The sequence below is a fragment of the Macaca mulatta genome, chromosome 9, assembly GCF_049350105.2.
Source record: "Macaca mulatta isolate MMU2019108-1 chromosome 9, T2T-MMU8v2.0, whole genome shotgun sequence".
In the NCBI taxonomy this organism is placed as follows: domain Eukaryota; kingdom Metazoa; phylum Chordata; class Mammalia; order Primates; family Cercopithecidae; genus Macaca; species Macaca mulatta.
In genome coordinates, this window is record NC_133414.1 from 26,440,101 (window position 1) to 26,462,310 (window position 22,210).

A 22,210-nucleotide genomic window follows, 5' to 3' on the forward strand; every position below is an offset into this window, starting at 1 on the left:
GGTAATTCCACAAGTGCTTTCAGTCTATTTTGAATTTGGCCCCACTACTGAGGCAATATGCTTCTGAGTGCACTACTCAATGCCCTGTGTATTAGGAGGTGTCTCCACTTGGGCTGGTGGGAACACGAACTTTACCTGGCGCTACTGCTTTCTGTTGGTTATTTTCTTGGCCTTGGTTGTTTCATTACATATGTGTGCTATCAACCAAAGACTTTAGGGAAATCCTTGTTCGTATTTCCGCAGTCCTGTCTCTATGCAGCTCTCCTCTCTGGTACTCCATGCTGTGAATTCTAGCAGCTTTGGCCTTCACAAACTCTGAGTTCTGTCTCAACTCAGGGAGACTCCTAGGCTTTGTTTTAATTTTTCCTTCAGGATCTTGACCTGGAAATTCTATCCAGAGAGTATGCTGGGGCAATCGTAGGGTTTGCCTCACTTGTTTCTCTTCTCTTATGGATGACTGCTCTGTGTTGTCTATTGTTCAGTGTCTGATAACTATTGTTTCATATATTTTTTTCTGGTGTTCTGGTTATTTAAGTCGAGAAGATAAATCCCATCTTTGGTTGAAAGCAAAAGTTCAGCGATACTGTTTGTAACAACTTGTATTTTCTTCTTCCTTATGTAGATAGACTTATTTGGAGACACATTATTGTTTTTTTCCTTTTAGGAGCCTTGCCTCAATCCTGAACTTAAAGGCTGGGAATCAATTATAGTCCAAACCGAATGAGCTCATTAGATACTTTCAAGAAATAATGTTCAAGCCAAATCTGTGCCTTAAAATGCCCATAAAAGTTGGGGTTGGCAGATACGGTCTCGTGATTAAGAAGATAATTTCATTTGGGGTTAAAAAAAGGTGTCTCTACCCCCACCTCTTTTAAATTTGTAAACCCATGATTCAATATGTTTTTGTGTAGGTATACGAACTGAAAGCCTGTCCATCTATTATAGAAAATAAGATACTCTATTTTATATAAATGATATTTTCCAAATTACAAAAATAACATTAATAAGTAAATTAAAATCTAGGTCTCCTCCAGCTCTCCAACAAATTTTCCAGAATAAATTCCATTTCAGTGTTTCTTTCTTTCCTTCTTTTTTTTTTTTGTCTGCTCTGTTGCCCAGGCTGAAGTGCAGTGGTGTGATCTTAACTCACTGTAACCTCTGCCTTCTGGGTTCAAATGATTCTCGTGCCTCAGCCTCCTGAGTAGCTGGGACTACAGGCACGCATCACCATGCCTGGCTAATTTTTGTACTTTTAGTAGGGACAGGGTTTCACCACATTGGCCAGGATGGTCTGGAACTCCTGGCCTCAAGTAATCCACCTACCTTGGCCTCCCAAAGTGCTGGGATAACAGATGTGAGCCACCGTGCCAAGCCTGTGTTTCTATTTTTGTACGAATTGCAACCAGATTTAAAAAACTTAATATAGTGTGATATCTTAATACACATAAAGCTTATTCTTTATGTTAAATAGCTGCATTTTATTCCATTTTCTGAATGGTGTGGTTTTATTACAAAGATCTAATGGTGACTTTATTAGATAATTGGCTCTATTTTCTTTTAAGTTCAGGGATACATGTGCAGATTTGTTATATAGGTAAACATGTGTTACGGGGGTTTGTTGGACAGATTATTTCATCACGCAGGTATTAAGCCGAGTACTCATTACTTGTTTTTCCTGATCCTCTCCCTCCTCCCACCCCCACCCTCCGATAGGTCCCAGTGTGTGTTGTTCCCCTCCATGTGTCCATGTGTTATCATCATTTAGCTCCCACTTTAAGTAAGAATCTAGCAGTATTTGGTTTCATGTTCCTGTGTTAGTTTGCTAAGGACAGTATTACCGCAGCATTACACTATTGCATGGGACTCTGAACTCTGGAGCCTAGGCTGTGTTAGAAAGTTATCCAAATTATTTATTGAGGAGAATTTTTACATGCACACATCCATGTCCTTGCAAAGGACATGATCTCATTCTTTTTTTTAATGGCTGAATGGTATCCTGTGGTGTATATGTATCACCTTTTCTTTATCCAGTCTATCACTGATGGGTATTTAGTTGATTCATGTCTTTGCTACTGTGAATAGTGCTGCAATGAACCTAGGCATGCATGTGTCTTTATAATAGAACAATTTCTATTCCTTTGGGTATATATCCAGTTATGGGATTGCTGGGTTGAATGGTATTCCCATCTTTAGGTCTTTGAGGAATCGCCACGCTGTCTTCCACAATGGTTGAACTAATTGCACTCCCATCAGCAGTAAGTGTTCCTTTTTCTCCACAACCTCACCAGTATCTTTTGAATAATGGCCATTCTGATTGGTGTGAGATGGTATCTCATTGTAGTTTTGATTTGCATTTCTTTAATGGTCAGTGATGTTGAGCTTTTTTTCATATGATTGTTGGTTGCATGTGTGTCTTCTTTTGAGAAGTGTCTGTTCATGTACTTTGCCCACTTTTTTAATAGCATTATTTGTTTTGTTCTTGTAAATTTGTTAAAGTTTCTTATAGATGCTGGATATTAGACATTTGTCAGATGCATAGTTTGCAAAAATTTTCTCCCATTCTGTAGGTTGTTTACTCTGTTGATGGTTTCTTTTCCTGTGCAGAAGCTCTTTAGTTTAATTAGATCCCATATGTCAATTTTTGCTTTTGTTGCCACTGCTTTTGGCATCTTCATCATGAAATCTTTGACTGTGCCTATGTCCTGAATGGTATTGCCTAGCTTCTCTTCCAGGGTTTTTATAGTTTTGGGTTTTACATTTAAGTCTTTAATCCATCTTGAGTTAATTTTTGTATATGGTTAAAGAAGGGGTCCAGTTTCATTCTTCTGCACATGGCTAGCCAGTTCTCCCAGCACCATTTATTGAACAGGGAGTCCTTTTCTCATTGCTTGTTTTTGTCAGGTTTGTAAAGGTCAGATAGTTGTAAGTGGGCAATTTTATTTCTGGGTTCTCTATTCTGTTCCATTGATCTCTGTGTCTGTTCTTGTACCAGTACCATGCTGCTTTGGTTACTGCAGCCCTGTAGTATAGTTTGAAGTCAGGCAGTGTGATGGATAATTGGCTCTATTTTCTATTTATTATCAGAATTATTAGATACGGCTAAAGATAAGTTATTCTCAAACTAAAACTGTCATCTTCAAAACACATATCAAAACTGTATTTTACTGCCAATAATTACCATGTAGTAAGTCCCATCAAGATAGTAGATTTACATTTTTAAAACCATTTATTTTAAACGGCACACAAATAAATGATATTGCCCAAAAAGTTGGGATAGTTTGAAAGTGCTTAATTTAGATTTTTTTTTTCCTCTAATGGGCAAAATGGGCATCTGATTAACAACTTTTCTTTTTCAATTTTTGGCCAGTGTTACTGCAGCATTACACTATTGTGTGGAACTCTGAACTCTGGAACCTAGGCTGTGCTAGAAAGTTATCCAAATTATATCTTGAGGAGAATTTTTAGATGTACACAGATACCCTTTAAGACCCCCTACAGGCTTGAAATGAGAGTGTTCAATTCAGGCTCATGTCTATATCAAGTAACTAAATTTTCAAAAATGGATGCCAATTCCTCCCCCAGCCTGGTTGTCTGTCATAGCTCTGCTCTGCACTTACTTGACAACACAGACATATGTCATTGAGTATAATGATGATCTTAGTGCTGCTCAATACCTCTCACAAGCTGTTGAGTGAAATAATACATGGAATATCAAAAGACTATGTAGTTAATGTATTCATCTACATCTGTGCTGTGTAATACAGCCACATGTGGATACTGAGCACTTGAAATGTGGCTGGTGCCACATGCTGAAATCATAGTATTTTAGATATATTGCATTAAATAAACTACATAACGTAAATTTTTCCTGTTATTTCTACTTTTAAAAGTGACTATTAGAAACATTTAAATTACATATATGATTCTCATTACATTTCTGTTATACTGTGCTGATCTAGATAGCAGGAAAATCTATCCTTGAATTAAACTATATAGTCAGATAGCTGCACACCCAGAGTACAACACATTGCTGTCTCCAAAACTGCTTTGGTTAAGTTATGTTATCGTACTGGGATACTGATCTATAATGAGGGCAATATTAGACTTATGAAACTCAGTACATTTAGTGTAAAAGTGCGGCTGAAACCTTTATTATATTACACACATGGTCTCCTCTCTCCATGAATTCTGGAGGAAGTGTATTTGTGGCAGCACACCAAGAACATTTATGCTCCTCTTTGGCTACTGCTTTGCTTTTGTCTTTGGACAATGTGACTTAGAGTGTAATTGAATTTTAAAGAAGCATGGGAAGCATCTTTCTTCCTTTGTGGGCTGGCTGCTTAACTAATAGAGTCAAATTTGTTTCAGACTTTAAGCAAATGTACATGATTTTAAAGCGTACATTTCATGTAGGTCCTCATTTGTAGCTTTACTATTGTATCATAAATTTCCCATTTGCTTTGATAGCCTCATCAAAAACACTTACTGCATTAGAATAAGGTTGTGTACAAACACCACATAGTAGTTGATATACAATAAGTTATCAAAAACTAAACAACTATAGATGTTACTGAAACAAAAAAGACTCAGTTTGTTTAACTGACTCAGGCCAAAAGACTGTGCAAACCAATTAAAGTTATGAGCTTTGGTATTAGATTTGTGTCTCCATCTCAGCCCTTGTTCTTCATCATTGCCTCAACTTCTGGGCCAGAGATTTTTCTTCTGTAACAAGAGGATACTACTACGTATCCAATAAGATTCTTGTGAAAAGAGCAATAACTGGCATATTTTAAATTCTAATACATTGAACATATTGCTATTAATAGTAATAGTATTCTTGTGGTTATGATTATTATTGGATATCCATCCTGATAAAATGTTTTAAAACTGAAACTGTTTAACCCTTTACTTGATTTTACCTGTGTCCTGGAAGACACAGTCTTATTCTGTAAAAATTTGAGTCATCATGTCTAGGTGGTTATAACAGACTGACATATTTCCCTGATCTGCAAAAGTGAATTCTCATATACAATATATTGTTAGTATTGCTTAAGATATTAAACCTTATTCTGTAACAGAATAATCTAAAAAATGAGTCTAACATTCACAAAAGCTCACTTACACATTTCCTTGGCAACTGATTTTAAGAAATATTGTTGTCATATTTTCTTCTCTCAACATTTTTGTGTATATATCAAATGCCAGAGAGGTGTGCTAATACCTTTTACCACATGTTATATTATGTATAGGTTTCTAAATTAGAGGCAGTAACTCAAAATACATATTAAGCCAGTAAATGCAGATGGAAGCCACAATGTTCCTTGCTGAAAAAAATTCTGTATCTGGTTGTCTGTCCCCTCATCCATATGCCTGAAGGGAAAGGTGCCTTTTGAATTACCCTGTTAACCACATAGTTTTCCAGGCCTTCAATTCTTCTACATTCTTCAGGTAATTCTATTAATTCCAACACATCTTCATTTGTGTGCCTGTGATACATATATGTATATATAAAACATAATATGAATAAATATAAATATATGAGATACATAAGCATGAGAAGGGCAGTTGGACAAAATGTAAGAGATGAAGAGAAGTATTATTGTGGGTCTGCAGAGACTGCCTAGCCAGATGAAAAACATATTCTAACACTTAAATTCTAACACTAAACACTAAAACACTAAAATAGCTACTAACACTAATCATAATGCTCAGAGACCATATATTGCAGCAATGGGAATTTTAGCATAAAATGTCATCATGCCAAACAAAAAGAGACTTTGGAATAGTCTAGACTTTCTTTGAATATAAGTTAATTAAAAGGGTTACTGCTTTCCTTGATTAAATTCTTGGCTGTAATTAGTTAGCAAAGTGGGTAAGACAAGAAACTCTGGATCAGAAGAAAATGACCATGTCACCTAAGAGTTCCTAATAGTCAAGGAACAGATTTCTCAGCAAAGTCAGATACACAGCCATACTTGAAACAAAGAGACGTTATAAAGACTTCAGAACATATAAGTGTTAACAATATTGACACTGCATAAAGCAGAAGGTAGTCCAAGAAGAATAGGAAGCTCCAAAAATGAAACTCTGATTATGTGTTACAATTAATCACAATGAAAAACAGAACCACGTTAAACAAAAACTAGTGGTGTTCACTGCCTTAAATATTCTCATTTTCAAAAAGTATGCATGCAGAAATTCTATACTATAGAGCCTGATGACAATTTCTGTAAGAGTTGTAGAGAGAATTTTTATTACATTCATAGAGAAGCAATGATTGCATAAGGCCATTTGGAGTTTCAGGTCACTACAAACGAAAATCAATTAAAAAATAAGATTATTTGATAAATAGATTAGGGAAATATTTTAGACATAATAATTTGCATGTTGATGTTAGCAGAGAATCTTGTTAAATCCTTGTTGATAATGTAGAGAAATATGAGTTAATAGGTTCCCTTTGGTGACTGAACACTCAAAAGTATTGCTATCAGCCTAGAGAGAGGTGTCTGGTAGCCTAGTGAAGTATATAGCACTTGCCGTGTGATATGGTTTGGCTGTGTCCCCATCCAAATCTCATCTTGGATTGTAGCTCCCATAATTCCCATATGTTGTGGGAGGGACCCAGTGGGAGGTAAGTGAATCATGGGGGTGGTCTTTCCCATGCTGTTCTTGGGATAGTGAATAAGCCACATAAAATCTGATGGTTTCATAAAGACGTGTTCCCCTGAACACACTCTCTTGTTGGCCACTATGTAAGATGTGACTTTGTTCCTCCTTCACCTTCTGCCATGATTGTGAGGCCTCCCCAGCCATGTGGAACTGTGAGTCAAACCTCTTTCCTTTATAAATTACCTAGTCTTGGGTATATACTTATCAGCAGTGTGAGAACAGACTAATAACAATAAATTGGTACCAGTAGAGTGGCATGCTGCTATAAAGATATCCAAAAATGTGAAAGTGACTTTGGAACTGGGTAACAGACCAAGGTTGGAACAGTTTGGAGGACTCAGAAGGGGACAGAAAGATGTGGGAACGTTTGGAACTCCTAGAGACTTGTTGAATGGGTTTAACCAGAATGCTGATAGCGATAAGGACAATAAAGTCCAGGTTGAGGTGGTCTCAGATGGAGATGAGGAACTTGTTGAGAACTGGAATAAAGGTGACTCTTGCTATGTTTTAGCAAAGAGACTGGTGGCATTTTGCCCCTGCCCTGAAGATTTGTGGAACTTTGAATTTGAGAGAGATGACTTAAGGCATCTGGTGGAAGAAATTTCTAAGTGGCAAAACGTTCAAGAGGTGAGTTGGGTGCTGTTAAAAGCATTCAGTTTTATGTATTCACAAGGATATGGTTTGGAATTGGAACTTATGCTTAAAGGGAAGCAGAGCATAAAAGTTCAGAAAATTTGCAGCCTGATGATGCAATAGAAAAGAAAAACCCATTTTCTGAGGAGAAATTCAAGCCAGCTTCAGAAATTTGCATAAGGAGAAGCCAAATGTTAATAGCCAAAACAATGGGGAAAATGTCTCCAGAGCATGTCAGAGGTCTCCACAGCAGCCCTTCCCATTACAGACCCAGAGACCTAGGAGGGAAAAATGGTTTCATGCGCTGGGCCCAGGGCCTTGCTGCTTTGTGCAACCTTGGGACTTGGTGCCCTGAGTCCCAACCATGGCTAAAAGGGGCCAACGTAGAGCTCATGCCATTGCTTCAGAGGGTGCGAGCCCCAGGCCTTGGAGGCTTCCACATGGTGTTGGGACTGCAGGTGCACAGAAGTCAAGAATTGAGGTTTGGGAACCTCCATCTAGATTTCAGAGGATGTATCAAAATATCTGGATGTCTAGGCAAAGATGTGCTTCAGAGGCAGAGCCCTCATGGAGAACTTCTGCTAGGGCAGTGTGGAAGGGAAATGTGGGATTGAAGCCCCCCAATAGAGTCCCCACTGGGTCACCACCTAGTGGAGCTGTGAGAAGAGGGCCACTGTTCTCCAGACCTCAGAATGATAAATCCACTAAGAGCTTGCACCATGTACCCAGAAGAGCTGCGGACACTCAACCCCAGCCCATGAAAGCAGCCAGCAGGGGGTCTGTACCCTGCAAAGTCATAGGGGCAGAGCTACCCAAGACCATGGGAACCCATCTCTTGCATCAGTGTGACCTGCATGTGACACATGGAGTCAAAGGAGATCATTTTGGAACTTAAAGGTTTAATGACTGCCCTATTAGAATCTGGACTTGCAAGGAGCCTATAGCCCCTTTGTTTTGGCCAATTTCTGCCATTTTGAATGGTTGTATTTACCCAATGTCTGGACCCCCATTGCATCTGGGAAGTACCTAACTTGCTTTTAATTTTACAGGCTCATAGGCAGAAGGGACTTGCCTGGTCTCAAATGAGACTTTGAACTGTGGACTTATGAGTTAATGCTGAAATGATTTAAGACTTTGGGGGACTGTTGGGAAGGCATGATTGGTTTTGAAATGTGAGGACATGAGATTTGGGAGGGGCTGGGGTAGAATGATATGGTTTGGCTGTGTCCCCACCCAAATCTCATCTTGAATTGATGAGATCCCATAATTCCCACGTCATGGGAGGGACCTGGTAGGAGGTAATTGAATCATGGGGGTGGGTCTTTTCTGTGCTGCTCTCATGATAGTGAATAAGTCTCATGAGATCTGATGGTTTTATAAAGAGGAGTTCCCCTGCACACACTCTCTTGCCTGCCACCATGTAAGATGTGACTTTGCTCTTCCTTTGCCTTCCGCCATGATTGTAAGGCCTCCTCAGTCATGTGGAACTGTGAGTCAATTAAACCTCTTTTTAAATATAAATTACCCAGTCTTGAGTATGTGTTTATTAGCAGTGTGAGAACAGACTAATATACCATGTTCAATGATAGATAAGAGATATAAAAGATAAACTTATTAAATTTGCAAATGACACAAAGCTGGGAAGAATGGTTAACAGAATGTATAAAAGATTCAAATTCAAAATGATCTCCATAGATTAATGAGTTGAGATAAAAAGGAATCAGCTACATAATTAGAGGATGGGAGAGATCAACCTTAGTCAAAATCCATACAGGGTATTTCAATGTGAGCCAACAGTTGGACACGACTGTCAAAATACTTATGGAAGCTTAGGCTGAATGGATGAAAATATTGTGCCAAGAATTATGGAAAAGAGATAATGGTTTCATGGACTGTTCAGACCATAACTGGAATATTGCTTTAAACAAAATGGAAAGAGGGAATGACTGGAGATATTCAATAACTGCAGACATCAATAAAGGGTGATAGGCCAGGCATAGTGGCTCATGCCTATAATCATAGCACTTTGGGAGGCAGAGGTGGGTTGATTACTGGAGGTCAGGAGTTCAAGACCAGCCTGGCCAACATGGTGAAACCCCGTCTCTACTAAACGTACAAAATTAGCCAGGCATGGTAGCAGGGGCCTGTAATCCCAGCTACTTGGGAGGCTGAGGCAGGAGAATCGCTTGAATCCAGGAGGCAGAGGTTGCAGCGAGCCGAGATGGCACTACTGCACTCCAGCCTGGGCAAAAAGAGTGAAACTCTGTCTCAAAGAAAATTAATTAAAAAAAAAAAAGGGTGACAGATTTGGTGAAAATCTTGGAAACCATCTTATGCATCATGAGTAACTCAGATTTTGAAAACTGAATCATGACTTCCCATTGACTTTGAGACTTTCATAACTTAAGTCTCAGCCAATAGTTCAACTGCAGAAAAGTGCCCTTCATCCGATTTTGGTCACATACATTCATCTTCTAAGTTCTCAGTTAGTATCTTCATCTCTCATTAGGGTTTTCAATGATAAATTTTAGTGTTCATATTTCAGTTCCCCAAAAAGACTGTAAACTCTGAGGCGTGGGAGATCAAAAGGTGGGCAGTTGTCAGAATCTTGACAGTGTAAATTGACTTTAACCTAACAGAAATGATTCTTGTGGCATCACATTTGGGTGCCTCTATTTCCTCTCATCACAAATCTTTCTTCTACTCATTTCTTTATAGTAAAACCAAGAAGTCTGTGCTATCACTCCAACAGCACCAAGAACAGATATACTAGTGCAATATTATACACATAATTGGGGCTCCATTAATGCTTGCCAAATGAATAAAGACTGTTCCTATAAATGTTTTCGAAAAAAAAAATCGTCTAGATGCAGTACAACTTTTCAATTTGCCAAAGAACAGAGTACCTACTTAACAAAATAACACTCAAATTCAATATTCTATAGAAATACAATCTACCAATGTGTTACAGAGAGGAGGAGTTTTATCTCGTGTAATATGCAGGAATTTGAAACCAAAAGTTGGTTCAACAATAGACAATTTGAACTCTACTCATAAATTCTGCAACCGTGCGATAACTTACTTTATATTCCTCTTTCCAATCTCTAGATTTTGATATGCTGATGGAAAAGTAATAAATATAGTTACTGCTCTGGTTTAAACCAAATATTTAAAGTTGAAGAAGCTGCCTACTTGTTGAGCTATTACCCTAATACTAGTAAAAATAATTGACCATTAGATCTAAAAGGGGCCTTGGATATTACCTAGTACATTTATCTCACAGATCGGTAAACCAATGAAACTTTATCCAAGATCACAAAGACAATTAATCGCTAGGCCTGATTTTCAGTCCGACAAGGTGATGGTATACCAACAAGCGTGATGGTAAAAGACAGGAAACATTTCAAGTCCTAGGAGAGCTGAGATTTTCTCCACTACTTTCTTTGCTCCCCACAGATTTAAGTAAGTTCTAAGAAGTCCCTACAGATGGGAGTAACTGAAGTGCTTCCTCTGCACGTTTTTGAGATTTGGAGAATATAAGAGGTTCTAAGACCTATGTAAAATTTCAACTCAATTACATATTTTTTGGTTCATTATCCACCAAGTCTTTCTTCCATTAAACCATTAGATCTGAAAAAGTCCTTAGAAACTGCCTAATAGTAGTAGATATTTCGTTTCACTGATCAAAAACCTGAGGTTCAAGAGCAAATGTAAATTTATATTTCATAAAAATCTTGGGGGGAAAGATAAGTACTATCCCATTAGAGAGGGAGAAGTAGTGCAGTTAGAAATACAACACCGAACTCCTGAAACCAAACATCAAGTATACTTAAATAAGGTAACAGAATTGTTATTTTTCTCTTTTCAACAACATGAAACTTCGTGCTATGTTGTATACATATCACATATAATTAAATTACACAATAATCATATGCAGTATTAATAAGAGGTTAAGTGTAATATAATCAAATGGTCATCTCACAGCGCCGGACTGCCCTCTCTGTAAAACTGTGAGATGCTAAATACCTAGATATTTCGACCTTTTCTCTAACAAGTTATCCTCCAAGGCTACTTCATCGAGGCATAAATACATTTTATTATTAAAAATCCCAGTATATGTATGTTTAATTAATACTGACTATTCCCCATTCTTGTTTCAAGTGATGGTCTTTGCTTATCCACATACCTAGGAGGCTGGGGAGGCTCCTTCAAGTCACTGGGTATGAGGTTATAAATGCACTCAGAAGGGCACGTTGGATCCATGGTCACCAAATGACTCCTTAAAAGCTATTCTCAGCTTTTTTCTCCCTGTCCCAGTATCTCTGTCCTTCTTCACTGCTTCCCCTTTCTTACTTCTTCGCCTTCTCAAGGACCAGTTTCTCTCCTTCACATCGTCCCCCCTTTGACCCTCTCTTAGCAGTCCTCTCTCGGGAAGAAAACACCCTATTTCTCCCGGGATTGCTAAGCGTCGTTGACTCTGCGGTTGCCGTGGAAACCGTTACTAGGCAACGAGGAAGTACACGGCGGCACTGCAAACTAGGTCTCCCCTCTTTCTGTATCGCCTTCTACTGGAGAAGCTCATTTGGAAGCCACTGTTTTTACGTGCCTTTGAAAGTTAACGGGGTGAAAATGGTGTCCCCTTAAAAACTGCTCTTTTCTATCTCTGTGTATCTGGGGAAAAAGAAAAACCCTACTGCAGACACAGCAAAGCGCAGCTGGTGCGCAGGCGTGACACAATAACGTTTTTGTGAGCAGGCCCCAATCCCGGTGTGGGCGGAGCGATCGGCTGAGACCAAGCGGACGCACGGCCAAGGCCGCCAGCGGGACGAGGAAGGGGAGGAGCCCGAGGAGCTCGGAGTGCTTGGATAGGCTACAGTGAGAGAGGAGGTCACGTGCCCTGCGCGAGGCTGCTCCTGGCGTGGGCGTGGAGCGGAGGTACGCTGGCCGCCGCAGGCACAGGCAGAGTCCACTGCGCGGGGGCGGGACCGGGGAACTAGCCGGAGGTACGGTGCTCCGTCTCCTGTATCGGCTTTAGCGTTTCGTGGAAACTGCTTCCACATTTCCTTTCATTTTCCCCGTCTTCTCAATGAGATTTCCTTGGTGAGTTACTGGAGGAGAGAGAAAGGAAAACTGGAAGCCACCCCGCTCCCATCGCATGCCTTTCCCTGCACCGTCCCTTCCCCTTTCCGCTACTCGCTGGTCATCTTAACTCTGCGCGCATTTTTCCTGCCGATTCTGGTCGAGGCCCCTCGGAACCCCGCGAAGCCTTGCCCGCCACCTGTGTGAGTCCGCGGCCTCCTCCGCCTGCTGCCTTTGCCCTGCCACGCCTGCGCCCGCTACAGCCTCTTGGGCGGCCCTCGGGGTCTGCTCTGCGCCTGCTCTCCCCCCGCCCCCCCGCCCCGGTCGGGACCCTTCCTCTAGGTCCTTCTCCAGGAACCAGTGGACCTGCTCTTTGTAAATGAGCATCCTAAACTGGGAGGAGAGCCTTTTAAGTGGGCCTTTACGTTTTTGTCCAGTTTTTGGCGTCCCATGTTGAAAATTGTCTTCTGAGAAGCAGTTTTATTCGTTTTTGCTCCGCCTAGTCACCCGTAAATCTACGCACATAGGACTGCCATAGGAAAGTCACGTAGACGCTTTTACCTGAGTGTTTAAAAGACATTTTGGTAATAGGATTTGGGGAGGAAAATGGATGGCTCTGAGCCACCCGTACAGAGGCCACTCTGCCCGAAGGAAATAAAGCTTCCCGGAGAGGAGAGAAAACACAGGAGTTTGGGTTTCTCACTGCCTGGTTGCCTGGTGGAGACATTAAAACAACACAATGGCCTGGTGAACCTTTTAGTTTGTATAAAAAGGCTTTACTGAATGTGGAGATCCTTATTTTGGGCTCTTACTGAATTGCACTAGATAAGAATACAGTAAGTTTTTTTTTTTTTTTTTGTATACATTTGTTTTTAATTTTTGTCCCAGACGCTTAGGGAAAATTCTCCAGATTCCTTCACATCAGATTGTCTTCCAAAACATTTTAGATAGATAGATCTATAGATCTATATTTAGATCTGGATCTAAATCTATATCACTTTGTCCTTTTCTTTTCGCCCTTGAGTATTTTATGTTTGGGGTTTCTGTTTTAGCAAGTGTAGAGAAAAATTTTGGCGGGAAACTTCCTGTATTTACGAAGATTCAAACCAAGGACTTATGGAATAATAACACCATTAGCCAAGTGGATAGTCAAAGACTAAAGCTTATAAATTTTCTAATTAGAAGGAACACCTTGAGACTATTTGTGTTAATCAGTTCCTGAAATAGCAAGTAAGGGCAAAACATGATTTCTGCAGTTAGCACTAACTGGCCTTAGGTAGCCTTGATGTTCTGGGGTTATTGAAATAAAATAATTTAACTGATGTCTGTATATTTATTATGCTTTAAAAAATGCTAAACAATTTGTGCTAGACCTCACTGTAGTATGGTTAGTGTACAGTCATGAGCAGGTTGTTAAATCATTTGGAAAAGAACTTTTCTTTTTTCTTAGACATTTGATCTGCAATTCTCCTTGCCTTTCGAAAGTGTGTTTAAGCAAAATTATTTCTAGTTTTTATAATTCTCTTGAAATGACAGTTCAAAAAAAATGCCCGTGTCCACCTCATGTCCACAGGGAATTAACTGGTATATACCTATAGGGATGAACAAACTATCTGTAACGGGGTAGATGGTAAATATTTCAGGCCTTTGCGGGCCAAGTGGTTATGTTGCAACTACTCACTTTTGCCACTGTAGCTCAAAAGCAGCCAAAGACAATACTGAACAAATGAACAAATGTATGAGCACATGAATGGGACAGGGTCTTTGTAATTCTCAAAGTTACAGAATTGTGGATACTTAAGTTTTTTCAGTTAAATATTTGAGATCATTAAGAACATGTCTAACAGCAGAAGTCTAACGGCAGAAAAGGCTCAGCTTTGATATTAATATAAAGACTTAAGTGATGAACTTGCAAAATTAATTGTTTTGGTTGTAAGATCCTTGTGATTACAGAACAATACTGGATTGTGTGGTCCTTCCACCCTCACCTCTATTTCATGGCAAGTGGGAGGCCCTTTGAAAGAAGGGTTTGAGAGAATTTTTGATTAGAAGTCAGAAGCAGTAGAGCTTAACCTCCTTTTGGCTAGTTTGTGTCCTGATACACAGTTGGATCTCCATATCTGTGAATTTCCCATTCTCAGATTCAACTAACTACAGATTGAAAATATTTTAGTATTTTGGTTGGGCGCAGTGGCTTATATCTGCAATCCTAGCACTTTTCAAAGGCCAAGGCAGGAAGATTGCTTGAGCCCAGGGATTGGAAACCAGCCTGGGCAACATGGCGAAACTCCCTCTCTACAAAAAATACTAAAATTAGCTGGGTATATTGGTGCGTGCCTGTAGTCCCAGCTACTTGTGAGGCTGAGATGGGACGATTGCTTAAGCCTAGGAGGTCAAGGCTGTAGTGAGCCAAGATTGTGCCACTGCACTCCAGCCTGGGCAACAGAGTGGGAGCCTGTCTGAAAAACAAAAACACGAAAATAATGGAACAGTAAAAATACCACAAATAAAAAAGCAAATTAGTATACCACCTCTGTACGTAGCATTTGCATTGTGTTACGTATTATAAGTTATTCAGAGATGATTTAAGGTATACAGGAGGATGTGCACAGGTTATATGCAAATACTACACCATTTTATATAAAGGACTTGCACATCTGCAGATTTTTCTCTGAAGTCCGTCCTGTTAACCACTAATTATCCAATATCTCTCTCAATGCTTAATCCAAATAATTGTTAAACACATTAAAGAGTATCGAGACCGAAAGCCTTGGAGTGCACTACCAGAAATTTCCCTCTATTCAACAGAACCATTTTTTATGATCATTCAACAATATCCTCAAATCCTTTTTTCCATTTCTCCGTGAATTGAACAAATATTTAGTGAACCGTGGATAATGCTTTGGTGAAGTCCATATATATGCCTTCCGTGTATATTCCTGACTGGCCATTGCAGCAGACATTCTCAAAAAGAAAATGAGGATATCTTTTCCTCATTTGGTTTGTTAAAAAATGTTGAGCCCCTAAAATTAATTTGTGGTTAAATGTTACAAAATAAAATTTAGTATGTATCTTAAAATAGAATATATCTTTATTGTTCTTTAGAAATAATATAGTACTTAACTGCCTTCTCCTAGTCTAAGGAACATGTTTTTGGGAAATACTGATACAGAATTTACAAATTGAACTGTCATAATTAAAATATATATATATATATATGTCTACCCCAAAGTCTTGAAAAAGGGAAGTGAAGTAAAATTTTAAAACGAGAGGGTAGAGGGGAACTAATATATAGGAAAAGTAAGATTGCAAAACATAAGGTGAAGGTAACATAATGTTTGCCTTACAATCTACTTTTAATGAAGTTGATGTTAGGCATGGTAGCAAGCAACATAAAGCAGAAGAAAAGATGAAAGATTTACTGGGCCGGTGTGGTGGCTCATCCCTGTAATCCCAGCACTTTGGGAGGCCAAGGTTGGAGGATTGCTTGAGTTCAGGAGTTCAAGAGCAATCTGGGCAACATGGTGAAACCCTGTCTCTACAAAACCTACAAAAATTAGCTGGGTGTGGTGGTGCACACCTGGTGGGAGGATGACCTGAGCCCAAGAGGTTGAGGCTACAGTGAACTGAGATCATGCCACTGCACTCCAGCCTGGGTGACGGTGGGAGACCCTTTCTCAAAAAAAAAAAAAAAAAAAAAAAATTACTGCACTTGAAAACCAGCCACTCAGATTATATACAATTATTACTGATACAGATACCAGAAAGTTATGTATTGCAAACTCAAAAAGAAGAGACTGTAATGTTGCAAGCAAAAGCTTCCTGAATAGGAGGTTAATCAAACTGTTTTACATAAGTGCCCTAAAAGCAGCTTGTGCTTTTAAAGTCCAGTACCAGAATACCGTTTAATAAAATAAATTGATGTTATGATTCAAGTATATAATTCTTTCTGGTCCCTGGTTTACTTCAGGGAAAGGATTAGACTGTGTGTGGCAAACAGTTCTTGATTCATGGTTGAACACCACTGTATTCTCTGAAGGTTTATAAACCAAGCCATAAAAAAAAAATGCACATTGCCTTGTACCTTCATATTTGGATTCAGTTTATATATTCCTAGCTCATTGTCAGTGAGTGACAATGATTAATCTTACTGTAAATATTTTGTGCTAACCACTATGATATGTGCTTTGATTTTATTATAGAGACACTTATATAGCTAAAAGAGATCTTTTTGTGGCAAGAGTTTTTTTGGGCTTTTTATAGTGGATATTGTTACATATGAATATATAGTGATTTTGATAGATAATACAGCCTAAAAAACAATTCAGACACTAATTTCATAGCTGTAGTCCACTGATTTTTTTCCCCTCTGATCATTATACAGCAAAATCGTTAACATTCCAGGTATCCTTCTGAAAGGTTTTGTATTTGTTATTATTTGGTTTTTTATTGCTTGATGGTAGAAATTCCTTCCGTACTGTTTAGTGAAATTATTTTTATAATGAGACACACATGTTTAAAAATGGTATCTTAATCTAATAACAGAGTTGGGGAAACATGAAAAGGGTCAACTTTTCTGTATTTTTAAAATTGCAGATGAGCTTTTCAAATAATAGACTAGTCTATATGTAGAATTTTATGATACTGTATACAGTTATAATTAACTTAAAATTTTTTCCATTATAGACTCCACGTTTTGCAAAGATCAGTTTTGCCTCAGAGTCAACCAACTCTTCAGATTGGTTCTGGTGTGTCCTGTGTTTACAAGTCAGTGGAAATTAAGCACAGCACATACAACTTGAAAAGTCAAATAAGGAAATGAATTACTTCCCTTGATGGCTCTAATTTTACTTGTAAGTTAAATTCAGAGTTAGCTTAAAATCATTTAAATGTTTAATTACAAAACAGAGTTTAAGTAGCATAGAAAGTCAGTATTACATGATTAAAAGTTTTCAGCACATACTTAAACATATTATCTAGTATTTAATATGTTTTAGTTGCATATTGGTTCTACCAGAGAACACGTGATAAGCCCCACTATGTGTCTGTGACATTACTTCAGGCAGTTTACATGAACATTGCAGAGGTATTATATTGCATTTTACATAACCAAAGACTTGACTTGTCTGGCATACATTTTTGTTTTAATGGTGAGTATATTTCCAAAGACAAGGACTTGGTCAATATGGGAAATTATAGAGCTTCTTTGGATGCCAGAATAATTGTTTTCTCTCATCATTGGAAACATTCCTGAGGTTCTTGGCTATTGCCCTGGGCCTGGAAATTGAGTTAAATCTCTCCACTGAAGATTATAGGATTAGAAACAAAAATGATGGTTCCATGCAGATAAGGTTATATGTAGCCTTTGACCTCATTGCTGATTATTAATTTTTCTTAACTATTTGTATAATAGTATACCTTTCACTTTGGCTCTTTTTAAAGCCTTCAGTATGAATAATATGTCACAATGATTCTTAATATGCATGTAAAAGGCACATAAGAAAGAAAATATCATACCTTTGTTCTGTAGTTTGGAAAACTAAGCATTTTATAAGCAAATATGTTCTTTTATTCTGGTTTCCTGTTATGAATTCTGTAAGAAATTTATGAGTAATATAGTCTATCATGATGTTCATATAACTGAAGAGAAATTAAATATAAAGAATATTATTCAACTTTTGTGAATTCTAAGTAGATAGCACTCCAACTCCAAATCATCTTTATATGTGATATAAACAGATAAACCATGAAATAATTTCCATTAAAAGATCTCAATACGAAAAGAAATAGTAATTTGATTTAGTATATATATACTTTTAAAAGCATCTACAATCTGGCACTCTGTGAATACAAGTTTCTGTTGTTTATAGTTACAAATTTTGTCGAAGTTTTGATTTTTCAGTGTCTTGAGATTTTAAAAGATATCATTAAGAAGGATAATATGCAATATATAAGAATTTGGGTTGGAATACTTTTTTTAAATTCCATAAGTTTGGCAGATTTTTAAACAGTTTATGTACCATGGGCATGGTTATATTCAATCCTGTTGGGATTTTAACAATCTACTGAAATTAGTAACCAAATTATCTTTTGTTGTTTGTTTGTTTGTTTTGTGTTTTGAAAAGGGCTAAAGCCCATTTTTAGGTTGGTGTGGGCAGAAAAGTGAAAAGAGAATGTTCCACTTTAACCGATGTCAGCATCTGAAAAAGATAACACAGAAATGTTTTTCTAGTATACATGTTAAAACGGATAAACACGCACAGCAATTTCTTTCAAGAACCTTTGCACTTGCGGAATTAAGGAAGTCATGGTATTCCACCCACTCTCTTGTTGGAGACAAAAATATTATCCTGATGGGACCTCCTGGTGCTGGGAAAACAACAGTAGGCAGAATAATAGGTCAGAAACTAGGTTGTTGTGTCATAGATGTAGATGATGATATCCTTGAAAAAACCTGGAATATGAGTGTGTCTGAAAAATTACAGGATGTTGGTAATGAGCAATTTTTAGAAGAGGAAGGAAAAGCTGTGTTAAACTTCTCTGCATCTGGAAGTGTGATTTCCCTTACTGGGTCCAATCCAATGCATGATGCTAGCATGTGGCATCTGAAGAAAAATGGAGTAATTGTATACCTGGATGTACCTCTACTAGATCTAATTCATCGTCTGAAATTAATGAAGATAGATAGGATTGTAGGTCGGAATTCTGGAACATCTATGAAAGACTTACTTAAATTTAGAAGACAGTATTATAAGAAGTGGTATGATGCTCGTGTTTTCTGTGAAAGTGGGGCTTCCCCAGAGGAGGTAGCTGACAAAGTGCTGAATGCAATTAAAAGATACCAAGATGTGGACTCGGAAACATTCATTTCAACAAGACACGTTTGGCCTAAAGACTGTGAACAGAAGGTTTCAGCAAAATTTTTTAGTGAAGCTGTAATTGAGGGGTTGGCTTCTGATGGTGGACTCTTTGTTCCTGCGAAGGAGTTTCCAAAATTAAGCTGTGGGGAGTGGAAAAGCCTAGTAGGAGCAACCTACATAGAAAGAGCACAGATACTGTTGGAAAGATGTATCCATCCTGCAGACATACCTGCTGCCAGGTTGGGAGAAATGATTGAAACTGCTTATGGGGAAAACTTTGCCTGCTCAAAAATTGCTCCTGTCAGGCACCTTTCAGGCAACCAGTTCATCCTGGAGTTATTTCATGGACCAACAGGATCATTTAAAGATTTGTCTTTACAGCTTATGCCTCATATTTTTGCACACTGTATCCCACCAAGTTGCAATTATATGATACTTGTAGCTACTTCAGGAGACACAGGGAGTGCAGTCTTAAATGGTTTTAGTCGTCTTAATAAGAATGATAAGCAAAGGATAGCTGTGGTCACATTTTTTCCTGAGAATGGAGTAAGTGATTTTCAAAAAGCACAAATAATTGGCAGTCAGAGAGAAAATGGATGGGCAGTGGGTGTTGAGTCAGATTTTGATTTTTGCCAGACAGCTATAAAAAGAATTTTTAACGATTCTGATTTTACTGGCTTTCTTACTGTGGAATATGGAACAATTTTAAGTTCGGCTAATTCCATAAACTGGGGCCGACTACTTCCGCAGGTAGTTTATCATGCTTCCGCATATCTCGATCTTGTTAGTCAAGGATTTATTTCTTTTGGAAGCCCAGTCGATGTCTGTATTCCCACAGGAAACTTTGGTAACATATTAGCAGCAGTGTATGCCAAAATGATGGGAATCCCAATTCGAAAATTTATCTGTGCCTCTAATCAGAACCGTGTTTTGACTGATTTTATAAAAACAGGACATTATGATCTAAGGGAAAGAAAATTAGCACAGACTTTTTCACCGTCGATAGATATTCTCAAATCTTCAAACCTAGAACGACATTTACACTTGATGGCTAATAAAGATGGACAACTAATGACAGAATTATTTAATCAATTAGAAAGTCAGCATCACTTCCAGATAGAAAAGGTTCTAGTTGAGAAACTTCAGCAGGATTTTGTAGCTGACTGGTGCTCTGAGGGAGAGTGCCTAGCAGCTATTAACTCCACCTATAATACTTCAGGGTATATTTTGGATCCACACACTGCTGTTGCAAAAGTGGTTGCAGATAGGGTGCAAGACAAAACTTGCCCTGTGATTGTCTCATCTACAGCCCATTACTCAAAGTTTGCACCTGCTATCATGCAGGCTTTAAAGATTAAAGAAATCAATGAGACTTCATCAAGTCAGCTGTATTTACTGGGTTCATACAATGCATTACCTCCACTGCATGAGGCTTTATTAGAGAGAACAAAACAGCAAGAGAAGATGGAGTACCAGGTCTGTGCAGCTGATATGAATGTCTTGAAGAGTCATGTGGAAAAACTTATCCAAAATCAATTCATATGAAAGCTTTCAGAGTAAAATTTTTTTTCTGGCTATAAGCATGCAATAATAAATCTCAAACACTGATTTGGAGTACAGTAGCATTTTGTCTTTTATGTAAATATCTTTATATCTGTTTGGAATTTCAATAGTCTGGTATCTAGGGCTGACATTAGACCTCCATGGCACCTCCTCAGATCTTTAATCTAGAAGTGACAAAAGGTAACACAGTGCACGGACCTTTGAGCTGTCATGCTTTGCCTTGTGCTCATGTGGGGTATATCAGTTTCTACTCGCACACCCTCACTGTTACGTGGACCAAAATGTCTGCTACACTATTTGGCAATTACAATATTTAAGCCTAGTTTTCAGGTACTACATCTGTAACTAGTGAATAGTTCTCTATTAGAAAGTTAATTTACCACTCAAAATGGCTAACTTGAATGGAGGAAGTAGTAAACTCTTCTATTAGGATTAGGGCCAGTGTTTTGTTTTGTTTTTGTTTTTGTTTGGCGCAGTTTCAGCTCACTGCAACCTCCGCCTCCCAGGTTCAAGTGATTCTCCTGCCTCAGCCTCGCAAGTAGCTGGGATTACAGGCATGCACCACCACGCATGACTAATTTTTTTGTTTTTAGTAGAGATGGGGTTTCGCCAAGTTTTTCAGGCTGGTCTTGAACGCCTGACCTCAGGTGATCCACCCACCTCGGCCTCCCAAAGTGCTAGGATTACTGGCGTGAGCCTCTGCAGCTGACTATGGCCAGTGTTTTTAACCCTCCTCAAATTCCATTTTGGACTACAACTAATGTGTTTCTCACACTGTCTAAATTAAATATGTACTCTGTCCTTCGCTGTCTTTTGGATGTTTATGGTTAGGGTGATGATGTTTGAAAATCAAGACATAACTGAAGTCCAGGATGAAACAGTAAGCAGAACTATTTAGAAGTGAATACAGAAATCAAATGATCTATTTCAAGAGGAAAGTTTTCCAAAATTAAGAGTACTTGAGTAGTCTCAATAGGAGGGTATTTATAGACAGCAGTTTCACTATATTATTTGGAGTCAATTCTTACGTAATTTGTTGTTTCTTCAGTGAACATTGTATTTTTCTGGCAGCTGAAACTGCACACAACTGATACATGTATTTAATTTGTATTCCTTTGTCGTAGTACATTTTAACCATGATTTATGTTCGTGAATTTAATGGATGTTTTCTTTCTGAATTAAAGATTGTCAAGACCAATTAGTGTAATGGACTACTGTCAACCACAAGATGGCATTCCTAACATAATTTGTCTTTGATAACATTCAGTTTCATATTCTGGGAGAACAATCTCCAAGAAGAAATACATTGAAAGTTGTAATGAAGAAAACATTTTAATAGTTTAATAAACAAGATAAATTTGTTTTAAATTTTTTAAAAAAATTAAGCCAATTGTATATTAGCACCA

At 38.2% G+C, this 22,210-nt stretch overlaps 2 protein-coding genes across 12 annotated transcripts in view; one reads left to right on the forward strand and one right to left on the reverse strand.

Moving 5' to 3' along the window:
* Positions 1–22,210, reverse strand: part of ENKUR (enkurin, TRPC channel interacting protein) — a 79,654-nt gene that overhangs the window by 20,411 nt on the left and 37,033 nt on the right. Inside the window, exon 1 of one of the 8 annotated variants that reach the window (XM_028826079.2) lies at positions 11,489–12,065. The exons of the other annotated variants lie outside the window; for them this stretch is intronic. Within the exon in view, the coding sequence (XP_028681912.2) occupies positions 11,489–11,565 (77 nt within the window). The 5' untranslated portion in view covers positions 11,566–12,065. Of the gene's footprint in view, positions 1–11,488; positions 12,066–22,210 lie in introns of those variants that run through there. 8 annotated transcript variants of the gene reach the window in all.
* THNSL1 (threonine synthase like 1) lies at positions 12,204–20,861 on the forward strand. Of its 4 annotated transcripts, none has more exons than XM_015146643.3 (3): positions 12,204–12,402; positions 17,068–17,234; positions 18,507–20,855. In XM_015146643.3, the coding sequence occupies exon 3, from the start codon at positions 18,555–18,557 to the stop codon at positions 20,784–20,786; it is 2,232 nt and encodes a 743-aa protein (XP_015002129.1). In that variant the 5' UTR covers positions 12,204–12,402; positions 17,068–17,234; positions 18,507–18,554; the 3' UTR covers positions 20,787–20,855.

Bases quoted from the DNA above. Each gene is read 5' to 3' on its own strand.
- THNSL1 (XM_015146643.3), top strand. From the start codon at position 18,555: ATGTTCCACTTTAACCGATGTCAGCATCTGAAAAAGATAACACAGAAA.